Source organism: Pagrus major, chromosome 14 (assembly GCF_040436345.1).
Source record: "Pagrus major chromosome 14, Pma_NU_1.0".
Taxonomy (NCBI): Eukaryota; Metazoa; Chordata; class Actinopteri; order Spariformes; family Sparidae; genus Pagrus; species Pagrus major.
Genome location: NC_133228.1, coordinates 2448944 through 2471741, shown reverse-complemented (window position 1 = coordinate 2471741; position 22798 = coordinate 2448944). Strand labels below are relative to the sequence as shown.

Here is a 22798-nt window from a genome sequence, read left to right as displayed (position 1 = left end):
TGATATGGCACCTTAGTGTCCTAGTTTTGGAGAGCTGGTACTTGACAGATCATTTTAGAGAGCAAAAATTCACTGCTGTGAATTTAGTTTTAAGTTGGATAAGTTTAAGACATTCAGTCTGAATCCAGCAGCATCTTCTTAATAATTTTCAACCTGGGGTTTCATTTAGGGACCATCAATAAATTACTGTTTGAATGACACAATACCTTTGTGCTGACTTGCCCACATTAATGAAGAATTATGATAAAAATTATATTCAGTTGGTCTCATTTAGCTCACCTATTTTTTATTACTAATGTCGACTTGATTTATTTTATATGAATACAAGTATACTACAGACATGTATACTTTTTAGTCTTTTTAGTCATTTGGAATAGAGAGACAAATAATCAGACTCTTGGGGCTGTTTGTATCAGTTTCCCTCCAGTTGTTCATCATTAACATGTTGCAAATAAACTCAGCATGAACCTCAACAGAACCAGGATTAGTGTGTCCGATTTGGCGGGCCTGGCAGTCAGTCAGTCGGTCCGTATCAACTGAATGGGACTCCTGTTTCAGAGCTGAAAAGCCTCCATTCATCCATACCTCCTCTCCTCTTTCAGCTGATAGCATGCTGGCCATGTGTGGATCCCATCAGCCATATGTGTGCTGTGTTTGCCTGAGCCCAGACACACACACACACACACACACACACACACACACACACACGCACACACACACACGCACACACACACACACACACACACACACACACACACACACACACACACACACACAAAATAAAACTTGTGGTGTTTGGGCTGTTGATGAAGGCTAGGACAGACAGAGCCGAGGGACAGGCAACTGGAGATAAACAACTCTTCTTAGAATGTGCCCGGGGTGACAGTCTGCCTGGAAAAAGTCTCACACGCTCAGTATGTATGTGTTTGGGTGTGTTTAACCAAGCTGCACTTTTACACTTCCTCTCCCCCTGTGCCTTGGATACAGAGAGGCATCTGCAGCTGAGCTCAGATTCCTGCAGAATTATGTAATAAGTCTGAATTGGAGAGAGAGAGAGAGAGAGACATGGGGAGTGAGACAAATAGGTATGTTTCTTTCATCCCTGCTCCTCTCTTTGTCACGCTGGTTGCATCCATACGAAGCCTTTTATTACACTAATAATTGGACTAAAAGCTAAATTATAAATAAAAGGCTTCCTGTAAACACATAGATTAAAGGGGGTTTCCAGGAACATTTTATTGTGCTTTTATAAAGTTAGGAACCAGCAAGAGACATACAGTATAAAACCCTAAGTCTCCAGTGAGATAAATACCAAAAACACTTGAATCGACCCTTTCCATTATGTGACCCACTGAATATTTGTCAGTCCCACCCTGCCTGGTAAATGTCACGCCTCCTCCAGTTCCAACACCCCTGCTCATAACAAAGGCTTTGTTAAAAAGTTAAATTAAAATAAATACATTTTAGAATGAATATCCCTTAGAAAATCCCAAATCTCTAGCAAACCATAGCAAAACATCTGAACATTACCTCTGCCAACTTTTATGCTAATAAAGTGAATCAGAGCAATTCAGAGACTGTTATGCCATTGAAAGACTTTTATAAACTACTCAAAGATAATGAAAGAGAAAGCCTCAGCTAATATGACTAATGCTAGCCCAGCCACTGTAGGCAGTCTGACTAATTGATAGCAGAAACTTTGAGCCAACCAACCAAACAATACTTACTGACAGGTTTTCCTTAATAGGAGAACACAATAATACATTATATAAAATCTACATCACGGAACATTAACCATTGTGGCATATTATGTATCATGTTCACTGTACTTTGAATAAGCCGCTAATAAAGAAAAAAGGATATTATATGTGATATTTTCTGACACCTGGTAGTTTTTCTGTTTACTGTTTTACTTCTGGCTTATTGTGATAAGAAAGTGGTGATCCAGGATATAAGCCTTTTGGCATCGATATACCAACTGATCCAGCAGTAAGCCTTCGGGTATTATACAGCTAAATTTGGGTATACGTCTGTTAGATTGATTCATCCGCTTCATATTAGCGGCTTATTCCGGTCATTCAAAGTACAGTGAACAAATTACAAAGAAAAATAAAGTTCTTCTCACCAGATAGAGGTAGTGGAGACTACCTGGCGCCTCCTGATACAAAGGAGCCACAGGAGTCAGTTATGTTAAAAAGGGAATGTTTACCTTATAGAGAAACAAGGCCTCAGTTCATAGTTCAGAGGAGAGGCATGAACACATAAGATGTGTTCCTACACAAATAAAAGAGAAATGACCTGCAAAGCATTGTTACAGGACCAAACAACAGTAACGTGGTAACTGGTAGTGTCTTTGGCAACTTTCATGAGGAATATGTGGAGATGCCTCTGTCCTGTCTGTCAACTTGATTCAGCTATTTCCTCATATATATGACAGGGTAGGCGTCTTCGTCTTAACTCTCTGGAATTGACGGACGCGCAGGTGCGTCCAAATCACATGACTGATTTAAGATGACGTAGCAGCAAGACGCAGCCTCGCTGAGTCTCCGTTTCAACTTGTGTCAAACGTGCGGACTATAACTATATACCAGTTTTTAAATTGTGTTGATAGGTCAAGTAAAACCAGACTTATGATAAATAATTTACGCCATGCTTTTTCCTGAATATTGTCATCACGTTTGGTGCACGTTTGGTGCAGGAAAAGAAGGTAAAAATGGGCTATTCTGAGGAAAGTGCTCGCAGGCAGAAAGTGCTTGCAAAAGAAAAACATGGGCACCCCCTTTCCTATTGGTGGAAAAATGCACCACATCAACCAATCAAAAAATGATATGGCAACACACGGCATTTGGTTGCTGAGGAAGAGGGGAAAGTTGTTGGAGTGATGGCGGCGAAAGAGAGACTTCGATAGCGAGCAGCAGCTAGCGATATTTAGCATGTTTGGATTGTATAGTTAGTGTGTAGTTTAGTGTGTAGTGTAGTCATTTTTTTTGTTTTGTGTGTCAAAACAATGAGGCGACTACTGAATGTGGAGCGGGCAGTGCAGCTCTTCTTCCAGCTGGAAGGAGCTGAGGGAGATGCGGAGCCTGAGGCATTGCCTGCATTTTAATGTAAATAGTTGTATAAAACTTGGTTAAACATGTTTGTGGTTTTCACAGTAAAAAATCAAACATTTCCTACTCAGATTTTATGTTTTTTGTGTGATTTTAGGTCCAGTGTGTTAATACAGTATGTCAAAATGAAAAAATAACTATAAAGTCACACATGTGAGGTTGTGCTGAAAAAAATGACACCAAACAAGGTAAGGTAAACAGTTTTTAAGGTGAAATATAAAGGTAAAATCAAAAGTAGTCAAAAATGGCCAATTATACCCTGGACCCCAGAGAGTTAACAAGGCCCGCCTTCAAAAAACGAAGGCTACTAACGTTCTGGCTCTTCCAAATGTTAGTTTCTATTACTGGGCTGCTAACTTGCACTGTCTTATGTTTTGGTCTTTCTTATACAGCCAGCCCGATGGCCCTGACTGGGTAGCGATAGAACTACACTCAGACGATAATCTGTCTATTCCTGCGATGCTTGGTTACTCACTTTCACTCCCCTTACTTAAATCTACCAGGAACCTGGTGGTTTAACACTCCTTAAGGATATGGGCTCAATTTAGGAAATACTTTGGCTTGTACAGTTTTTCTCTTCTAAGCCCAATTGTGTCAAACAATCTTTTCAAACCATCAGGACTTTTTCAAGAATGGCACAGGAAAGGTATTGTACATTTCGATTTGTATATAGATAACACTTTGGCATCAATGTAGCAGCTCAACGAAAAATTCAGTCTTCCTAGGTAAGATATTTTCAGGTATCTGCAAACCAGACATTATGTGTTCTAAGTACTATATTGTATGCAACTGGACTTGTTTCAGTTTCTTGAAGACGTTTCACCTCTCATCCAAGAGGCTTCTTCAGTTTTAACTAACTGGAGGGGAGTTGCAGGCTTTTAAACCCTGTGTGGGAGCGTCCTTACAGAGTTTTTGATGACACTTTTGAGCTCTGAGTATCAGAGTTGTTGAGCCAAAGTGTGAATGGTTGTTACAGCTGTCCGGGTAGGGAACTCAGTACTGCATTGTAGGTGGGTGATAGGTAGTGTCGTAGGCCACCTCCTCTGTTCAAAATGGTCATTACAGTTTAGCCATAAAAAACAAAAATATAGCAAAATTGATTGAGCTACCAATGGATGCATCTGCATGTGCTGTCATTGCCATTGCAAACAGATTAAACCGCATCAACTTCATTGATCTTTTGTAAATATCTGCTTATTCTGAATTTGATGAAGCAACATTTTTCAAATCAGTTGGGACAGTGGCAACAAAAGACTGTGAAAGTTGCTTAATGCTCCAAAAACACCTGTTTGGAACATTTCACAGTAGGGCTGGGCGATATGGCCTCAAATCAATATCACAATATATTGAGCAACTGACCTCGATAACGATAAATGAACGATAAGTAAGTATTTGTACAGTCAAACTGACCAAAAGCTTCTTATTGATCATTATAAAGTTTCAGGGCGTTCCTGTAACCATGGTAACTCAGAGGGGACGGAGAGACGCTGAATGAAGCCGTTTACACAGATACACTGCAGACAAAGTCCAGACTACAGTTGTTATTTCACACATGTAGCACACAACAGGAGACTCTCCGTGTCGGACGGGTTCTCACGTGCTGACTAAACTCAGCTGATAATGTAGCAGCGCGATGAGTCCTTGCTAGCTAAGCAGCTAAACTTTAGCGCCGCTCCGTGTTGAGATCCCGCCCTGTGTGGGTCACTGCACTGTTATTGGTCAGGCGCGCACACGCTGTTAACGACACCATTGGCTGTAGAGTGTGACAATCTGTCAATAAACATCAGCCAACAGCTCTCTGATCTGCTTTGATCTCACAAGTCGCCTCTGTGAAGTTTGAATGACGGAAATCCGTCGTAGCGACGGAGAACTTTAATCCATGTTAAAAGTATAAAATAACTTAAATTTCCTTCAAACACAAAGTATTAAAAATACAGTCTCTTATAAAGAGATTCGACAGCAGCCGCTTCATCTTTTGACCCGACGTGCTCCCTTTTCTCCGTCTCACGTCTCTTTCCCTTCTTGTAACAGACTGGACGTGGTGGAATCACGTGACTACACGCGCTGTATACGTAGTACAGCCGAGCGTCTTAAAGGGACATGAACATACCGGTAGCCTACCGACACACACAGCCAAACAAGACAAAAACGACTTTTCTTTTTTTTTTTTTAAACACCGAATATACCGACATGGGCAAAATGACGTCGGTTATCGTCGTAAATTTCGGTATCTGTAAATTTTCGGTTTATCGCCCAGGCCTAAGTGATTATATTGTATTCTGTCCTTACAGTTTCACTCCATTTTCACATCTTCATGCACCTTGAGTCTGCAATGAATATTCGGAGCTAGAAGGCTATGTCCTGACTCCCATGTCTTTTGTGGAAAGATTGGCTAGCTGTCTAATTGAGGTTTTTACACCTTTACTAGGGCAGTATAACCACAATAAAGTTCCCATTGTTGTAATTTATCCAACACATCATAGAACATGAGTCTGGTGTGGGCTGTGGTCATCTTTTACACTCTGGAGGCCCTGTAGTCAGCATGACACCACTGAACCATCGCCACATCATCCGAGATGAAACAAAACTGCCACACATAGTAGTGGTCGCTGAACATCAGCTGTGTAAATCTGGCTGGTTCTGTTATCAATTCACATGATGGTAAGTTATTCCTCATGCTGAATCTACCCCACAATGAGTTTAGAAGAAGCTTATTGCAACTTCTCACCGCCTTTTTGACACAGATTTTAGTCATCGATGTATTTCTCCTTCCCCTGAGGTGTTTTGACATAACCAAGTTAAGAAGCCTCTTTTTATTGCTGTTATTGTGCTATTGGATACTGTTTTTTCGAACTCACAGCTGGGTACAAACTGGTGAAGTTGTAAAATTTTTCCTTCTCACCATCTGCCACCTTGTGGTACAACGTCATGGCATTTGTATGTCCACCAAACAGAGCCTGTCGTGGGTCCAGGTGTTCTGGTTTCTGGTAACCCTGCAGAAACGACAGGGTCAGACTTTTTAAGAGCGAATCATTCATATTTCCACATCACTACGACATTTAGACTCGCAGTCGGGGACTTTGGTGACAGCATTTAAATCAGCCTGAACATGGCATTTGACACATCCGTGAAAAAAACACCCTGCAAATTCATAGCACTTTGCAGCTTTGTAACCGTCCACATAACCCAAATTGCTGTTCACCATGATTGAGCGCATGTTTTATCTCAGTATTTTGTGTATGGCTCAGGTATTTAAGCCACTGCGTAGACACATTTGAATATGTTTTATTTTGCTTGATGTATGCCCCATCATACGTGAGTGTGAGTGTGTCTTTGGTCAGAAACAGTGTTTTGAATACCCCCATACAACTGGATGCCAATGTAGTGAATTTAAAGGAGTCAAAAGAATCTTGATAAATCACACATGCTTGAATTTTTGCGCCAGGAGTGACACAAAGTCACCCAACAGCAATGTGAACCACCGGTGGAGAGCATGCCAAGACACATGAAAGCGGTGATTGACAATCAGGGTTATTCCAGCAAATATTGATATCTGAACTCTTCCCAAGTTAAAACATTAGTATTGTGTTGTTTAAAAATGAATATGAACTTGTTTTCTTTGTTTCATTTGGGGTCTTGACCATTTGTCATTTTCTGCAAATAAATGCTCTAAAGGACAATATTTTTATTTGGAATTTGGGAGAAATGTTGTCAGTAGTTGATAGAATAAAACAAAACTGTTCATTTTACTCAAACACATACCTATAAATAGCAACATCAGAGAAACTGATAATTTTCCAGTGGTCTCTTAATTTTTTCCAGATCTGTATATCAGAACAACATTATGAAGAGCTGTGTCGAGTCCTGGCAGTGGCAGTGCTTGTTGGAAACATGCTGCCTTATATAGCCTGCCACTGCCATTAACTTCTACCCCTCCCACAGTATAGGGGAATCTGCGCCACACCTGACAGCAAACTAACACAACAAACACAAATACATCAGAATATACCTAGATTATACCAATATAAAGTATTCTACCTGATCTTATTTTATTTTACACCATTAGTCAATCCTAGCAATCCTGACATACAAACTAAAGTCCAAGACACCCCTACACCAATGAACAGGTGGTATCTCCTGGAACCTTTAAACATGTGCTTCGTTCCCCTGGGGACTCTTTTGCCCAGAACACCCTGAAGAGGAGACACAACGGCTGTGTCTAAATTCAGGGGCTGCATCCTTCAAGGACGCGGCCTTTACGGCCCATGAAGGCTGGGTCCTTCGGAGAGTCCTTCAACGGCTGCGTCCAACTTTGTTAAATTGGACGGTGTGTATTTCGGTATGACGGTGTGGAGTATTTCCTGGTTGCGTCACCAGATGTTCCCGCCCTTACCCTTACGTCACGATTATGAATGAAGAGACGCATTAAAGTCTGTTTTGGTTCAAATCTATCTAACGTGTACATTTATTTGTGCATGTACAAAAAATAATGACAAAATGTGTCAAATCTAAATTGAATTATCAACATTACAAAATAAACATTAACCCACTGGTGAATAACAACTATATTTACCATAGCATTACCAGCGTCACATATTTTAACTGAAAGTTGAAATTTGGAGGTTTTATAGTCCCTTGAAGTTTAACATATCTGGCGTTGGATGTTCAAATGAGTAAAAACCGAGTATAAACCCAATACTTACATTTGAATGTCATGTCTGCGCCACTTGATGTCGCCATCTCTTTCTTTCCCTCTTCTGTTTCGGGACTGAGCAGCGGCGCGCAAAGGATCTTGGGATATGGGAGGCCGCGAAGGATAGTAGCGGTGCATCCTCCAAAAAGAGGGAAACGAAGGCTGCATTTGTGGGCTGCATTTGAAGGAGCCTTTGAATTTGGACAGCCTTCGCGCAGCGTTGTGATGTAATTGGCCTTCAAATACGCCCTTCGAAGGCTGCAGCCAACAGCTGTGTCTCAATTCAGGGGCTGCATACTTCGAAGACGAGTCCTTCGGAGGTACCTTCGAATTAATTCATGATTATATTTACAAAAACAAAAAGGATTTGCAAATAATTGCATTCTGTTTTTATTTATGTTTACACAGCATCTAGTTCAAGTACCTACTTTTTGGGAATCAGGTTTGTAGTTAGCCTAGCTTTTTATTGTTAGCGTGTATTTCCACAAGAACTTATTGTTATTTCAAAACTTGCTGAGTCAGCGGCACCTCCTGCTACATGTTGTGTTCATCCCACAATATACAGTAGGAAGGAGGCAGGCTAGTTAGTGTCAGCTAACAGTCTTCCATGGGTCCAGTTTTAATGATGACAAATTGGTTACTCTGTGATTCAAATCATGAAAAGGAGTAATGTCAAGGAGTCATGGAATAATGTAGCCAGTGCTAAAATCACAGACGAGGCTCAGCAACCACTAATGCTTGCCACCTAACTGGTTATCTGTCTGTGTTTACTGAAGTGACATGACTTACTATTTACTGTATATTGTCCACCTCCACAGATTATCCTCCAATCAAGTCAAACAGCATCGTCTTTTGGTACCAAAAATGTATGCCCCTAAAAAGCACTTATTTCAGGGGCCCTGTCACTGCAGAGACATAAACCAAATTTAAATTTCTTGTTTTTGGTCATTACAATTTCAATTTTAAGTTTGACTTTAAAGCAGAAAATGCAATCTGGAAAATTCTGAGTGCTATCTTATCCTCCACTGTATATGATCTCTCCTGTGCTGTAACACAACCTTGAATAAAACAACAAAAACATTGCGTTTTATTACTGATTTTGGCATTGAATATCTTGGCATGAAGTCTCTTGAGTTTCCTAGCCAGGACTAATTTTATCCTGTTGTAATCTAATATGGCTCTCCTGTTCTTTTGTTTGCCATTCATTCCCTTTCATCCTTCTGCCAGTTTTTGAGTTGTTTGTATGTGTGCGTGCATGCATGTGTGTGTGTGTGTGTGTGGTTGTTTGTGTGTGTATTACATGAAAGTGCATCCTCCTCCTCCTCCCCCTCCCTTCATTGCCCTCCATCCCCATTCCTCTCCTGGCCCACTCTTTATCAGTGTCTGCTGGACTTGTTTACAGCTCCTCCGCCAGGCTGTTGCTCACTGCCACGCCACCACATAGAAAAACACCTGCTGGAACTGTGACTGATACTGCAGATCAACTTTATGGAGAAACACAGCCAGATCTAAGAGGATAGACAACACATACTTTCTGTTGCTTCCCAAACAGGGAACTAACAGTTATGTCCACTTTTTCCAAGCTGCCTGCAAAACATCCTGAAATATTGCAGCTGTGAAGGTGTATGGGCGAGCTGAGCAGCATTTAGTTGACTGGTAAATTGTCTGTTGCTCAGGCCTGTCCAGTCACTTTTTTGCAGCAGGTAGTTTCAGCAAGGCAGCTTAAATGATCATAAACACTTAATAAGAATGGTGTCTGTAATTATGTAACAATGTCTTATTGTCCTATAAAGTAAAGAAATACAATGCAGTGGCAAGTTTTTATTATAGGGGCTGTGACTTATAACTTTTATTTATTTATTTATTCATACATAATTGGAAATGAGGTTACTGCACTGCCTTAACTATACAATCAGAGACACTCAGGTCATATTCATTAAGTTCAGGTTGGACTATGCTATGCTAAGTCTAGGAAAATATGTTTGAAATGTCACAGAAATGTTTGGAAGGAAATTCTTCAAATTTGGGATAAAATGCTTGGCTGATACTGATCTTCAGGCGATAGTTGTTGCACTGTTTGATGAAGCTCTCTATCAGTTTCCCTGCGTTGTAGACAGCTGCTGTTTATTGGGTTCTTTGCTCCATATCTGGAGAAGTGCGGTAGTTTCCCCCTAATACCAAACTACTCCTTGTCCACAAGCCTTGCTAGCCTTAGCAGCCGTGGTTCAGTGTTTGTTATTTTGAGCTTCCGAGTGTTGTCTACAGCAAGCGAACCTTGATCAACCATTAAACGAACCACAACACAAACTCAAACCCCCATCCTAATCTTAACCCGAGAATAAAGGGCAGGGTGGTAATTCATCACTTGGGGTGACTGGGCTGGAAATCTGGTCCTTAAATGACAAAGATGTGGCAGGGCAGTTAATTAGGTCAGACACATTGCTTTTATTAGAATATGTTTGGACTGTGTTCATTATACAGCTTTTTTATGCTGTAGCAGTAGCAGAACGGAATTTGAAAAATTCCCCATTAGAATGAATTGGCAGAATTTTGCAGAAAAAGCTGGAAAGGCAGAAAGGCTGAAAAGTAATAGGCTTAATGGCTTAACTGTAATATTAGTAGTAATAGTAGAAGTAGTATTATCTGTAACAGTAAAAGTAGTGTTAGTTATAGTAGCCTAGTAATATTACTAGTATTGGTGGTAGTAGTAGTAGTAAAAGCTGTAGTAGCGTAGTAATATCTGTAGTAGTATTTGTAGTAGTAGTATTGACACTACTAAGTCTACTAACTACACCTGAATAACCCTATCTGTGTCATTGGGCCCACTTAATTACATAGAAAAACACCTCCTGAAAACTGTAATGGTTTTTGCCGAAAGTTTCTTTCTATTTCTGTAGAGTGAGAAATGAGGGAGTTATAGCGAGTGACAAAACTGGTGTTGTCTGCTCTCCTCCAAAAAATTTAGGCTCAAATGGGGGAGCTTGTCGCTCTAGGGCTTCTGCAGCCAAAAGTGTAAGTCCTACATCTGAACTAAGACCATCAGCTGAAACATGGCAAGATTTCCTACATTTCCATGTATTGGCTATGATAAGTAAAAGATGGGATCTAAACCAAGATGAATATAATTTTTTAAAACGTTTTCCCAGCTGCTCTCCACTCTAGGGGTCATGTGACCCACTCTGAAGCTCTGAACATTCCGCAATACACACCCATCATAAAAGCAGCATTCACCATTCCCCAGTTATCTTTGGGCCACTGCCAGTATTATCTCTTAGGAGGGCCATATAGCGTTCAAGTACTACAAGAAGGCGCTAGATTTTTGAAAATGTAGTTTTTATTTCCATTATTAACATAATAATACACAAATACAAGCAATAGTTTGTATACATTTTTATATGATTAGTTTTTTTAAATAGTTGCAAATCTTTATCCCTACTCTTAAATAACTCATTGAAACCTTGAGAAATTGAAATTTAGACACTTCAGAATTCACAATTTAGACACTGCAGAAGTGCAGACTTAGTCTGCACTTCTGCTCATATTTTGTTCATATTTAACAAGAAAAATGCAAGCAGGTGTAAACATCTGTATGCACATTACTGTATGTATACTGTACAGTGAAGATCTTTTTTCCTAATAAATTACGTATTTAAACCTTGAACTAGACTTGCTGTGCTAGTCGGTTATCCCGGTGTTACGCTGTGGTCGGGCTTACACGATTACTTTAATTGGCCACCGCCCCACCGTCGTTTTGCTTTTTAATAAATGAATTGTCAGACGACGGATGCTACAACTGGAAGCTTCTAGTCCATGCAGCAGCAGGGCCAGCATGAGAGTCGGATTTAAGTTTTAGCTTAAGAGAGACCAGAGCTTTAGTTTAAGAGAGACCGGAGAACTGACTGACAAGAAGATGGGGGAGGATTTTCATAGCAAATGGCAAATGCGCCTGTTTGGCCATATGTTTTGGCCATATTTCGGAAGTTGGAGGAATGCAGCCTGTTGCCTGCTGCTCTTCATCAAACAGCTCCTTCTTCTTCTATTACTCTCACAGACTGTATAAAACTGCTCCCTGATATATTTGAAATGAATCTGCTGTCACTGAGTTGAAATCCAACATATTGCCAAACATGCGCTTTCTCTTTTCGATTTCACAACAAATCCTTTACCGTTGTCTTGCCAGTCAGCTCTCCTCTCTCCACGCTAAAAATAAAATGTGACTCCTGTTACACTGTGCTGCGACTCTCATGTTGGCCCGCTGCTGCACAAAGTAGATGCCTCTGGCAGTGTGTAACAGCAATGTCCGTTGTTGTTGTCCGACTATTGATTTAAAAAAAAAATAAAATGACAGTGGGCATGTGATGGTGATTGTGAGACAGTGCTGACTGAGGAAATACTGATTTAAAATTTAAGTTGGCTGATATTTTTACAACTGAAAGGTGTTTATATAATAATTATTATACTTCACTACAAGCACAAATATGGAAGTGACACTACTGGTTTCAATATTTATGACAACGTGGATCTATTGTAACAATTATTGACATCCGGTCATTGTTGATAATTTTCACAATTAATCTTTTAGCCTTTTTTAGTCTTCAGCTTACTTCTTTTGTTCAACCAAGCATCCAAATCCCAAAGACTCTTCATTTACTGTAAGAAATGACAAAGAAAAAGCAGCAAATCCTCACATTTGAGAAGCTGGAACCAGATAGTATTTGACAGTTTGGCTTGAAAATCAAATTAATGGATTATCGAAATGGCTCAGTTTTCTTTCGTTTGACAAATCAATTCTTGACTTATTGATTAATTGACTAGTTGATGCAGATGGATGGTGCAAAATGGTGCAAAATGGTGCGCACCATTCATGTTTTTTGTTTTAATTGAATGGCCAGGCCAATTGCACTTAAAATGTAAATATTTATAAAATATTTAAAATCAAAAGAGTGTGTGTGTCAGAGAGACAAAGACAACGAGAGAGCGAGAGAGCCAAGATGGTAGACATGGAAAGAGAGAGAGCCAAGATGGCCAGCGCAATTTTTTTGGGAGATGACATCACGGAGTGTTCAAGATGGCGGACGTGTGGACGTCACGCCATGGGCTTGTTAGTGGAGGTGACCGTGCCAGGCTTGAACAGAACAATGGTGGAACAGAGTCTGTCTACCTGACACATGTCTTTAGACAGTGTGGTTTTAGACAGAGCTAGATTCTGAGTTTCTGAATTTGGTGTAGTTGCCAAATTTTGGCGTTCGAGCAAGAAGGGGGAAACAGCCGTGGAGAGACACCACTCGCCTATTTGTCACTCAGCAGCCAGTGAGCGAACTCAGGCTTGAATCACCTTTATAGAAATGCAGCATATTGTGTGCTTACACAGCTGCAAAGCTAACGCTTAGCTCCACAAAATGCAGAGGCTCAGATCAGGTTGTGAGGAGCACAAAGAAAAGCAAACAAGCAAGCACAATGTTTTATAATGTAAAACTAACAGCGAAAAGGGACTCAATGGTCCACAAACTCACAAAAAAATGTCGCTTAAAAGCATACAATACAAGCTAATCTCTAGTGCCAGCCTGACACTAAATAAGCCTCACTTGTGGCTGCACTTGAGGTGTTTAGCTTGTGTCCATCCGCCTCCTTAATCCAGTTTACTTACGCAGCGTGGATTAATGGCGTTGCTGCTGCAGCGTCCTGCGAGCAGCCTGACAGTGGCTTTTCTTGGCGTTATAGCGGAGGGAACAGCGGTGTTGATGTGGGCGAAGAAAAAGGGTCAAAGTGTGCTGCTTTCTGAGGGGAAGTCCTCTGTTATGCAGGGATTAGAGAGGCTGGGTTGTGCAACATCTTCTCTGGATCTGGAACATGTTTGGTAAACACAGGGCCATCTGTGGCTCGTCCAGCGAGGTAAAAGACTGTGGCCTAGGCAACGGTAAAATCCAAACGTTTGTTTGCTCCCTCGTAGTAACTGCTGTGTAGGTGAAAGCTGATGCTTCCAGCAACACGATGGGACTGCTTTAAAATGGGGCGTGCAGCTGTTTTTAATCCCCATGCATCTGGTTGTTGCACCGGAACTGACGTTCTGATGCGCCTTCAGCCAATGGGAGAAGGGAGTTTCAACTTGGGGAACTGTGGCGACCAGGTGCTGCCTACTAGACACTGGGGTTGCCACACTTTCCTTTGTTTGCCACATTGCTAGGTTTCCCTGCAGGCCTCTCTATTGTTAGAGCCATGTGGTGAGGTCCCAGTAGTGACGATAAGGAGTACTTTTGCATATGCACTTCATTTTCATGGGTCTACATTTCAGTTCACTGTGTTTACTGCTCAGATGGGTTTTTTTCACTGTTCAATGTGTCCAGTTAAAGTGCAAGAGTGTATTTCATACAGCATGGAAATACTGTTTAAATAAATTGGAAAGGAAATTTTGAATTAAATTGTTTTGACTCAATTTGTCCGCCAAATTATCAATATCCTGAGATAGGAAAAAAAAAGGAGCTGGAGTGGAGGAAAGTGAGCGAGGAAATCAGACTACCTGGTAAGTCATGGAACTATGTCTCAGCACAGCATATCCTTGATCGATCCAAACTCCATTCGGGGAGCATTTTAAAAGTTGCTTGCTTGTCTTCTGGCCAACAGACCTGACGAAACATGAATTATTATATCCAATTATATCCATTATTGCAGTCAGATTATAGAGAACTCTCTTTGTTTTGGGTTCATATCAATTTGATAAAACAGATTTATTCAGTCTACGTCTACTTGCTGGTCACAGTTACTATTTATTGATTTTAACACACCTATTAAGAAACTGCCACTCAGCGCAGACAGATGGACAGGTGCTGAGAACTGGGCACTGATCAGCCTCGGGTAGCGCTGGAAGCTGCAGACATCCAGACGCAGCTCAAGAAGCTGAAATTCACAGAGATGGGTGCCGTGCGAGTAACGGCAATAACAATTAATAATCAAACTTGTGCGTGTAGTGCAAGGCGAATATTCTCTTCGCATTTGGTCTGGATTTTGTCTTTTGAGACTGTTTTCCAGTCTGGTTATTGGTCCCTAATTCCAGGGTGGTGCTCGATTTTTTTATTATTAATTTTGATAATTACTATAAATAATTATTAAATGCTTATAACAACACCTGCCCTGCCTTTGTACCACAACATCACTGAGCACAAAGAACTGAAATGTATTATGTTACTTGTTCTTTCCTGGAGCAAGAATTTCATGATTTATGAACTGCAGCAATGACACTGTTTGATATTGTGTACAGTTAGATGTATATAATAATCTCGAGGGGATCATTGACGGCAAGCCCTCATTTACAATGATGTCGAGAGCACAGGGGAACAAAGAGACAAACAACAACAAAAACAACATTGTTAAAAACAGTTACATTCAAAAGCAGAGTAGCTGGAAATCATATTCTTAAATTGGTCCATGGAAACGATTGTGTTGAGTTTGAGTGTCTGTTGTAAAGTATTCTAGGACAATGAAGCAGAGTAACTGAAAGCATTTTTACCAAATTCAATGTTAATCCGGGGTACGTTGAGCATTAAGTAATCACTTGAACGTGTTGAAAAGTTACTATGAGACCAATTAAATAAAGTTTTGATGTATGATGGCGTTGCCTTTAAAGACTTTATAGCTATAGAAGTGAACCAGTGCATGTCTCGTCTCGTGGATAAAGGTGCCCATCCAACCTTTTCATATAAAGTGCAATGATGGGTGGAGTAGCTTTCACCAGTAATGAATCTGAGTGCAGAGTGATAAACTGAGTCCAGTGGTTTTAGAGTGGAGACAGAAGCATGTCTATAGATCTGACAAAAAGACTGCTTGGATGAGCTGTTTCCTGCAGGGCAAGGGGAAATTGGTTTTGTTCCGTTATAGGTATCCTAATTTTTGTTGTAATTTACCTGTCAGTGTATCAGTGTGAAATTTAAATGTGAGTTTTTGATCCAGCCAGATGCCTAGATATATGTACTCTGTAACTCTGTCAATATTGTGTCCTGATTGGTGATATGTAAACCATCATCTGTGAGGTTTCTTGCTCTTGAAAATACCATGTATTTGGTCTTATCTGGATTAGGGACTAATTTCAGGTTGAGAAGTGACCATTGTAAAGTGTCAAAGGCTTGCTGGAGGATCTTAATTGCTGAGTGTGGGGTGTTGGAAGTGCAGTACAGAACTGTGTCATCTACGTAGTGATGGGCGTTACAATCTGTGATGTAGGATGTAATGTTATTGATATAAATGGTGAACAGGACAGGACCCAGTATTGAGCCTTGTGGAACCCCCTTTGTTAATGGCAGAAAAGCAGATTGATAGTTTTCGAGAGTTACACACTGCTGTCGATGAGCTAGATAATTATGAAACCATTTTTGGGAACTGGAATTGAATCCGATATCTTTCAGTGTTTGTAGAAGCAGAACAAATAAAGGCAACTAATAACTGACAGCAGAGCAAAAATACACAAAACTGGACCAAACTACTGAACCTCTGACGGCTGGTCAAATCAAGACCGATATCTTATGATCCGTACGTGCATTTACATCATAGCTTACTTAGCTCAGTTTTAACAACACCACAGTAAGAAGGTAATAGTCACATCACACTAACTGTTTGTGTTGTCATCAGTTACACTAAAGACATGTTTCGGTAAACAGCCAACATGACATGTTACTTACCAGTGTATTTACCCGTGTGGTCTAAAGAAATGCACAGCTTTCTCCAGTGTTGGAAAGCCCCGACGAAATGTGATCTTGTTTAGCTTCTTTTTACGTCACTTCTTTTCTCTGATGCAGACGTGGTTTCTTTTTAGGAGCTCTTGTTTGAGTCATTTTTCTGAAGCTTCCCTCCGGCCAGGTCAACTTCTTCGTCATCTCCTGCTGCAGACTAGAGGTTATAGTGACTCACTTCTCTCAGCAGACGTGGTATTACAGGAAGGGATGGCACGTCCTTGCTGCTTAGCAGTGGATATCTCTGCAAAACAGTACATAGGGATCATGGACATAATGCCAGAACTGTTACTTCTTCACACTCTGTTGATAGGTTTAGTTACTTTTTTTAATGTTTTAAACTAAAATTATGTCCAGATCTTACAAAATGCTCATTAAAGTAGATAGTTCTGACCATTTCAGACATTTAAGGTGAATAGGAGGAGAGGAGCAGGGTGAAACACTCAAAGAGGAATGTTGGTCATCCCTCACAATTTACGGCCTTGGCGAGTTCTAATGGTCCATCTGGGAAGCTGCTGGTTTGATTCCCTGGTTCCCCCAGCTGCATGTCGAGGTATCCTCGAGCAAGATACTGAACCCCAAACTGCTCCTGATGAGCAAGTTGGTACCTTGTGTGGCAGCCTCTGCCATCATTGTATGAATGTTTGTGTGAATGGGTGAATGTGACAAGTGTTGTAAAGCGCTTTGAGCGGTCAGTAGACTGGAAATGCACTACAGAAATGCAAGTGCATTTACAATCTTTGTGGATGTAGTCTCTGTCTGAAGAGCAAACAAAGTTGTCACTCTTCCAGAGTTGGTGGGGTGAGGCTGGACTTCTTAGGTCTGTTCTGTCTTTTTTTAACATCCTTCCTCCTTTAAGGTCGGAGGTCATTGGGTCTGTGTGAGAGCCTTTCGATTGAGGCATCACAATGTTCATGAAAGAATTTAGTTTCGCTGTATATTCCTGTGTTCGATCCACTACACTTGTGTAGAATGCCCTTTTTGGTATGTTAAGGCTGCTTTTGCTGTTGCCCTGACACACCTTCCAACTTTAGTTCAAAGGCTGTGGCAAAATGTTTCACACTTCAGCACATATCATTCAAACAGAAGAACATTGCAAGCAAGTGTGGGGGGTTTTTCTAGGACTTTAAAAGAAATGGGAAATTGGGGAAGCAAGCTTTATGTTATTTCCCATTTTTTTACTGGTATGCAGTCTCAACTTCAAAGAATACTGCTCAAACAGCACACAAGCATGGGCAGCTATTTTAAAAAAAGCTCTAATACACATTCTTAGCTGTGATGATAGGCACTTGTCCGAGCCATAATCACAGTGATTCTGCACTCAGGCTTTGGAATGAACACAGCTAGATTCCATTGAGACAGTGATATGCAGCAGGTCAAGTTGTGCATTTCATTGTAGCATAGCAACATAATGGGCTCCACATGGATGTCCAGCCCTGTTTCCTCACCAGAGCTGTCTGACGGATGAGTAATCTCTCTAATCTCTCTGTGTGTGTTGCAGGTGTCTGGTATCGTGGGCAGGGCTGATGTCTTAGCCTGTCTGCTGTTCTTACTGACATTCCTCTCCTATATCAGGTAAGGCGACTCTGTACCACTCACACACCTTGTGCAGAAAGAAACACACCATACAGTGTTTGCCATGTGCCACTTTAGTCCCTTCTAAACAATAAATAATTAATCACATAACTTGCCCCACCCTCGCTTGTGAGCGACTGAGCCTTTCAAGGATGCCCCTTTCATACCCAATCATGATACTATCACCTGTTACCAGTGAACCTGTTTACCTGTGGAATGTTCCAAACAGGTGTTTTTGGAACATTTCACAAATTTCCTTTTTAAAGCAGATGCTGTTTTTGCCATCAAATTCAGAATATATTCTGTTTTATATCTGCTTTACACAGTATCCGAGCTTTTCTAGAATCAGGGTTGTAAGGCCACCGTATGATTAGGTTTCATGGGATGCAAATTCCTTTATATGAACATCTGAATGTGGAATTTCTTATTTGTCTGGACACAGACCTTAATGAAGCAAATCATTGTACATTCATTTTTAATCATCCTACAACATGACTAGGCTGAGGCTAACCTGCTATCATCTGTCCTTATATCTCAACTTTATTCCACCACTTCTCTCTGTGTTTCTCAGGAGTGTTGGTGTGTCGGCCTCTGAGGACTCTCTGCCCTCCACAGTGTCTGCGTGGTGTCTGCCGGTCAGTTTGATGCTGGGCACCTGCGCCATGCTGGTCAAGGAGACAGGCATCACCGTGTTTGGGGTGTGCATGCTCTATGACGCCCTGGTGCTCTGCCGCAAGCCTCTAATCTAGTAAGCAAACAGGGTTTTTGCTTTATTTATGTTTTAATTCTTATCTTGATTAATGTGGCACTGGTCTGCTGAGTGTGAACAGTTTTTCAGCAATGCCTGGCTTTATATTTCCACAGCTAAACTCATTTACACCTGGGAGCTGCCCACTGCAACAGTAGACTATTTGTCTTGGAGATGGCTAGTGTTTTCCTGAAACAGTGGGCACACATAGCTGGGATAAGAAAAGCAGACATTACTATTACTGTGTGAGTTAATAGTTTTACAGGTGGAGTAGAGCTGGTCTGCACTTTGGTAGGATCCATAATAACGCTTCACTCCACACTCTTCTCTTGCTGTCAGTCACATGGCGGTGGTGCAACCAAACTACACACCTGTTGAATTATTGCCTGTTTACGTGTGACTCACAGCACTTAGGGATTTGATAGGCTGTTTAAATGAGCCTGGGAGAGAGCACATGTGGGATTTGTGCTGTCATTGGTTTGCATGTTATGCATACAAGATACATGATACTATCAAACATTTTATCGAGCTATTTTCTTTTTGCTATCGATGTTGTGTCTATTGCTGACACATATTGCTATTGTTTTATCACCCAGCCCTACTTTATCATAAAGACAGTTTGTATAACCACAGTTGTGAGTCTTCTGGTTTCCCTTTTTGAGTAATGAATACAGACTACCTCCACCTGGTGGTAGAGAGAGGTATTTCCTCTCATGCAATTGGCATCAGCTGTAGTCTTCATGGTGTATTCAAGTACAGCTTTTTGGCCAAAACACCGGTGACGTGAGGCGACGCAACAGTCAGCTTTCGTCGCCGAGATTTCTTTGATGTCGGTTTGGTGTGACAGGGTCCTAAAAGATTATCAAATCAAATCAAATCAATTTTATTTATATAGCCAAAAATCACAATAACATTGCCTCAATGGGCTTTACAATCTGTACCGTGAACAACATCCTCTGTCCTTAGACCCTCGATTCAAGTGAGGAAAAACTTGCCATGTTGAGGATAAAAAAAACCCTTTTAACAGGGGGAAAAAAATAGAAGATGGAAGAAACCTCAGGAAGAGCTACAGAGGAGGGATCCTTCTCCCAGGATGCACAGACATGCAATGGATGTCGCATGTACAGAAAAGAAACAAATCACAGTTTACAAGTTACATTGACAGAATATCTGATACAAATTATTATATATGTAAAGTGTGTGGATCCAGGAGACGACTGAGCAGGACGAGGCATCGCCAAGTGGTGCCCAAGCCACACGACCTCCTCTCAACCATGGTGACCTGGAAGAGGGAAGGCCACACAAGTTCGACTACGATGTAATTTTAATGATTAGTATTCAGGGTGACAAGAGTCCAGACTTGAATTTGCCCTCATTGACCTGAGCTCTCATAAAATTTATGACTTGACTTTGACGTGTCTTGATTGACTTTAGCCTTGCTAAAGCCTTGTACTTGGCTAGGACTGATTGTAAATACTCAAGACTTGTTGCAGGAATCAACTTGGATTTAGACTCAGTGAATTACTGAGACTTGTCTTAAATGTCTTGAGACTCAACTGAGACTTACACCACTGGCTGTAAATGTGTACAGCCCAGGTTACAGTTTGCCCATGAATAAACTCTGCTGCTCATCAATACCCAAGAAGAACTTACATTAAGGTGACAGCCATCGCTATCCATGCTATTATCCATACTGCTGTAGGTGTGTAACGGTACAGAGAAGTCAGGGGTCCTGGTTCAGTATGATTTTTGGTGCAATGGGAAAAAAGAAACAAAAAATCCCAAATAGTCCAGTTACAGTTTGTTTGACCTAGTTAAGACATAAAAAATTCTAAAATTGCATTTAGAAAAAACAAAGCAAAAGTTAGTAAATTAATAGTTATAAGATCAAAGAAATTGTCTTAAAAAACAACATAAAAAGTGAGCAAATAAATAATTGTGGATTGTAAATAGTTTATGTATCGAACCTATTGTAAAGCCACAGTCAACAGTAATGATTTAAGACCTGATTGGAATGAGGTGACAGTTTTGGTTGACCTCAGGTATTCAGGAAGCTTGTTCCACAGGTGGAGAGCATAGAAATTTTAAAGCTGCTTCACTTTGCTTGGTAGTGCATTAAGCAGTAAACAGTGAACATACACTCATGCATAGGTTATATTTTTATGCAGGGCCAATAAAAAAACAAATATAAACATGATGGAAATGCTGATTACTTTGGTAATGTCTCTAACCCTGTGTGCTTTCACGTCTAGAGGCTGCTTTTAAACAGCGGGGATACGTTGCTTGACGTGTTCTATATATTTATTTATTGACCTGCTCCAGTGAATGAAACATCTGTGTGATGCAGTCTAATTTGTGTTAGGATGTACGACGTGTTTGCACTCACATACAGCGCTGACACACTGCCCTCATCGGATCCACCACTCACTCACTGAAACTTTCTCACAGCTGATTTGAACGCAGCGGCGGGTCCTCCAGCTCAGCTCTAAATCTGGACTAGTGAATAGCACACATGACAGCACAGCAGTCTGTCTTCTTCTTTAATCTTCGTTTATTGTGTTTTCTTTTTCTTCTGCTTTTGCTGTTTAATGGTAGTTGGAAAACAGCTTTTAGGTACATTAGTGCCACTTACTGTATTAAAGCATGGATCACAACAGTTGTAGTCTCGCCCACTGACACATGCCTACTCCATATGACAGTCATACATATTCATCGTACGACTGCATGCACCGAACCGTGACATCTGTACCGAGCTGGTTTGGGATGAATACGTGTACCACTTCACCCCTATACTATTGCTATCCAAGCTTTTACCCATGTTATCGTTGCCCATGTTAATGATGTTGATCTTGCTAGAACGGCTTTCTGGTTACAATGGTAATGGATTACATTCAACTATTAACGATATCCACATTCTCTGTTTGAGAAAGAACGTTAAACAGGAAATAACACTGGCTGGAGTGGGGCTTTAAAAACAGCTCTGGCAGTAAACACCAGCTTTGGGTGTCAGTCTTTGACAAGTGAAGAGTGAGTGCATCTTTCTAGAGTTGCAATGGGTGAGCACTGAAAAGGAACTTTTGGGCCTTTTCTTTAACTTGTTGTGTATTTGCATTTATTTCTGCAACTTGACTGCCAATGAGGCTATCACTGACAATCTTTGGAGAGTTGTTGCAGTTTCTCCAAAGTGTGAGCAATTCAATATTGCTTATTTACTCGCTGGTATTTATGTGTTAGAAGAGCTGTTTACCACCTTCAGATGCTTAATTTGCACAAAATGTGGAAATACTTCGATAAGGCAGGTTGATGGACAAGAAATAACTCTTCCTCGAACACTGAGCACCACGGATGATAGACATGAAACAATGTCACAGCATCAGGGGGGATATTTCCTTCATGGGTAGATACCAAATGCAATCAATTGAAAGTCCTTCGTGTGTTTGCCTGTGTGGTTTTACACAGATGCCATTATCCATGTCCCACTTTCTAGTAGCACGCTGTGCTGCTACTACTGTGTTTCTCTGTCCCCTGCCTGGTTCTTTTAAAAGAAGCCTGCAGTGATAATGGAGGACAGATGCCTGCTGAGCAGTGAGCTTCAGATAAAACACACAGAGGCTGTCTCCTGTCTCTTCATATTCCAGCTGCGCTCCTTCCTCTAATTTTAACGGACCATATCATTGTTTTGTATGTTTTAGCCCATTAACTACAAATCACATATATTTCACAGTGCTGCTGGCCATTTGCCAAAGTACACCATCAGTTTTTAGATTGATTTCTTACCTTCCAGGTAGATAATCCATCACAGAGAATCTAGATCTGTATCTAGTCAGCTTTTTCTCTTCTTTGTTAAAGGTACAGCTTCCATGTTTTATTCAGTTACATACTAGCTTACAGTCATGACCTTTCTCAGGCATACACTGAATGAAAGAGCACAATCCAGTATTTAGCCTCATTA

At 40.8% G+C, this 22798-nt stretch overlaps 1 protein-coding gene across 1 annotated transcript in view; it reads left to right on the top strand.

The window, feature by feature from the left end:
- tmtc1 (transmembrane O-mannosyltransferase targeting cadherins 1) overlaps positions 1-22798 on the top strand; it is a 281545-nt gene that overhangs the window by 49327 nt on the left and 209420 nt on the right. The window contains exons 3-4 of the mRNA XM_073481208.1: positions 18025-18098; positions 18670-18846. Coding sequence (XP_073337309.1) covers positions 18025-18098; positions 18670-18846 — 251 coding nt within the window. The remainder of the gene's footprint in view (positions 1-18024; positions 18099-18669; positions 18847-22798) is intronic.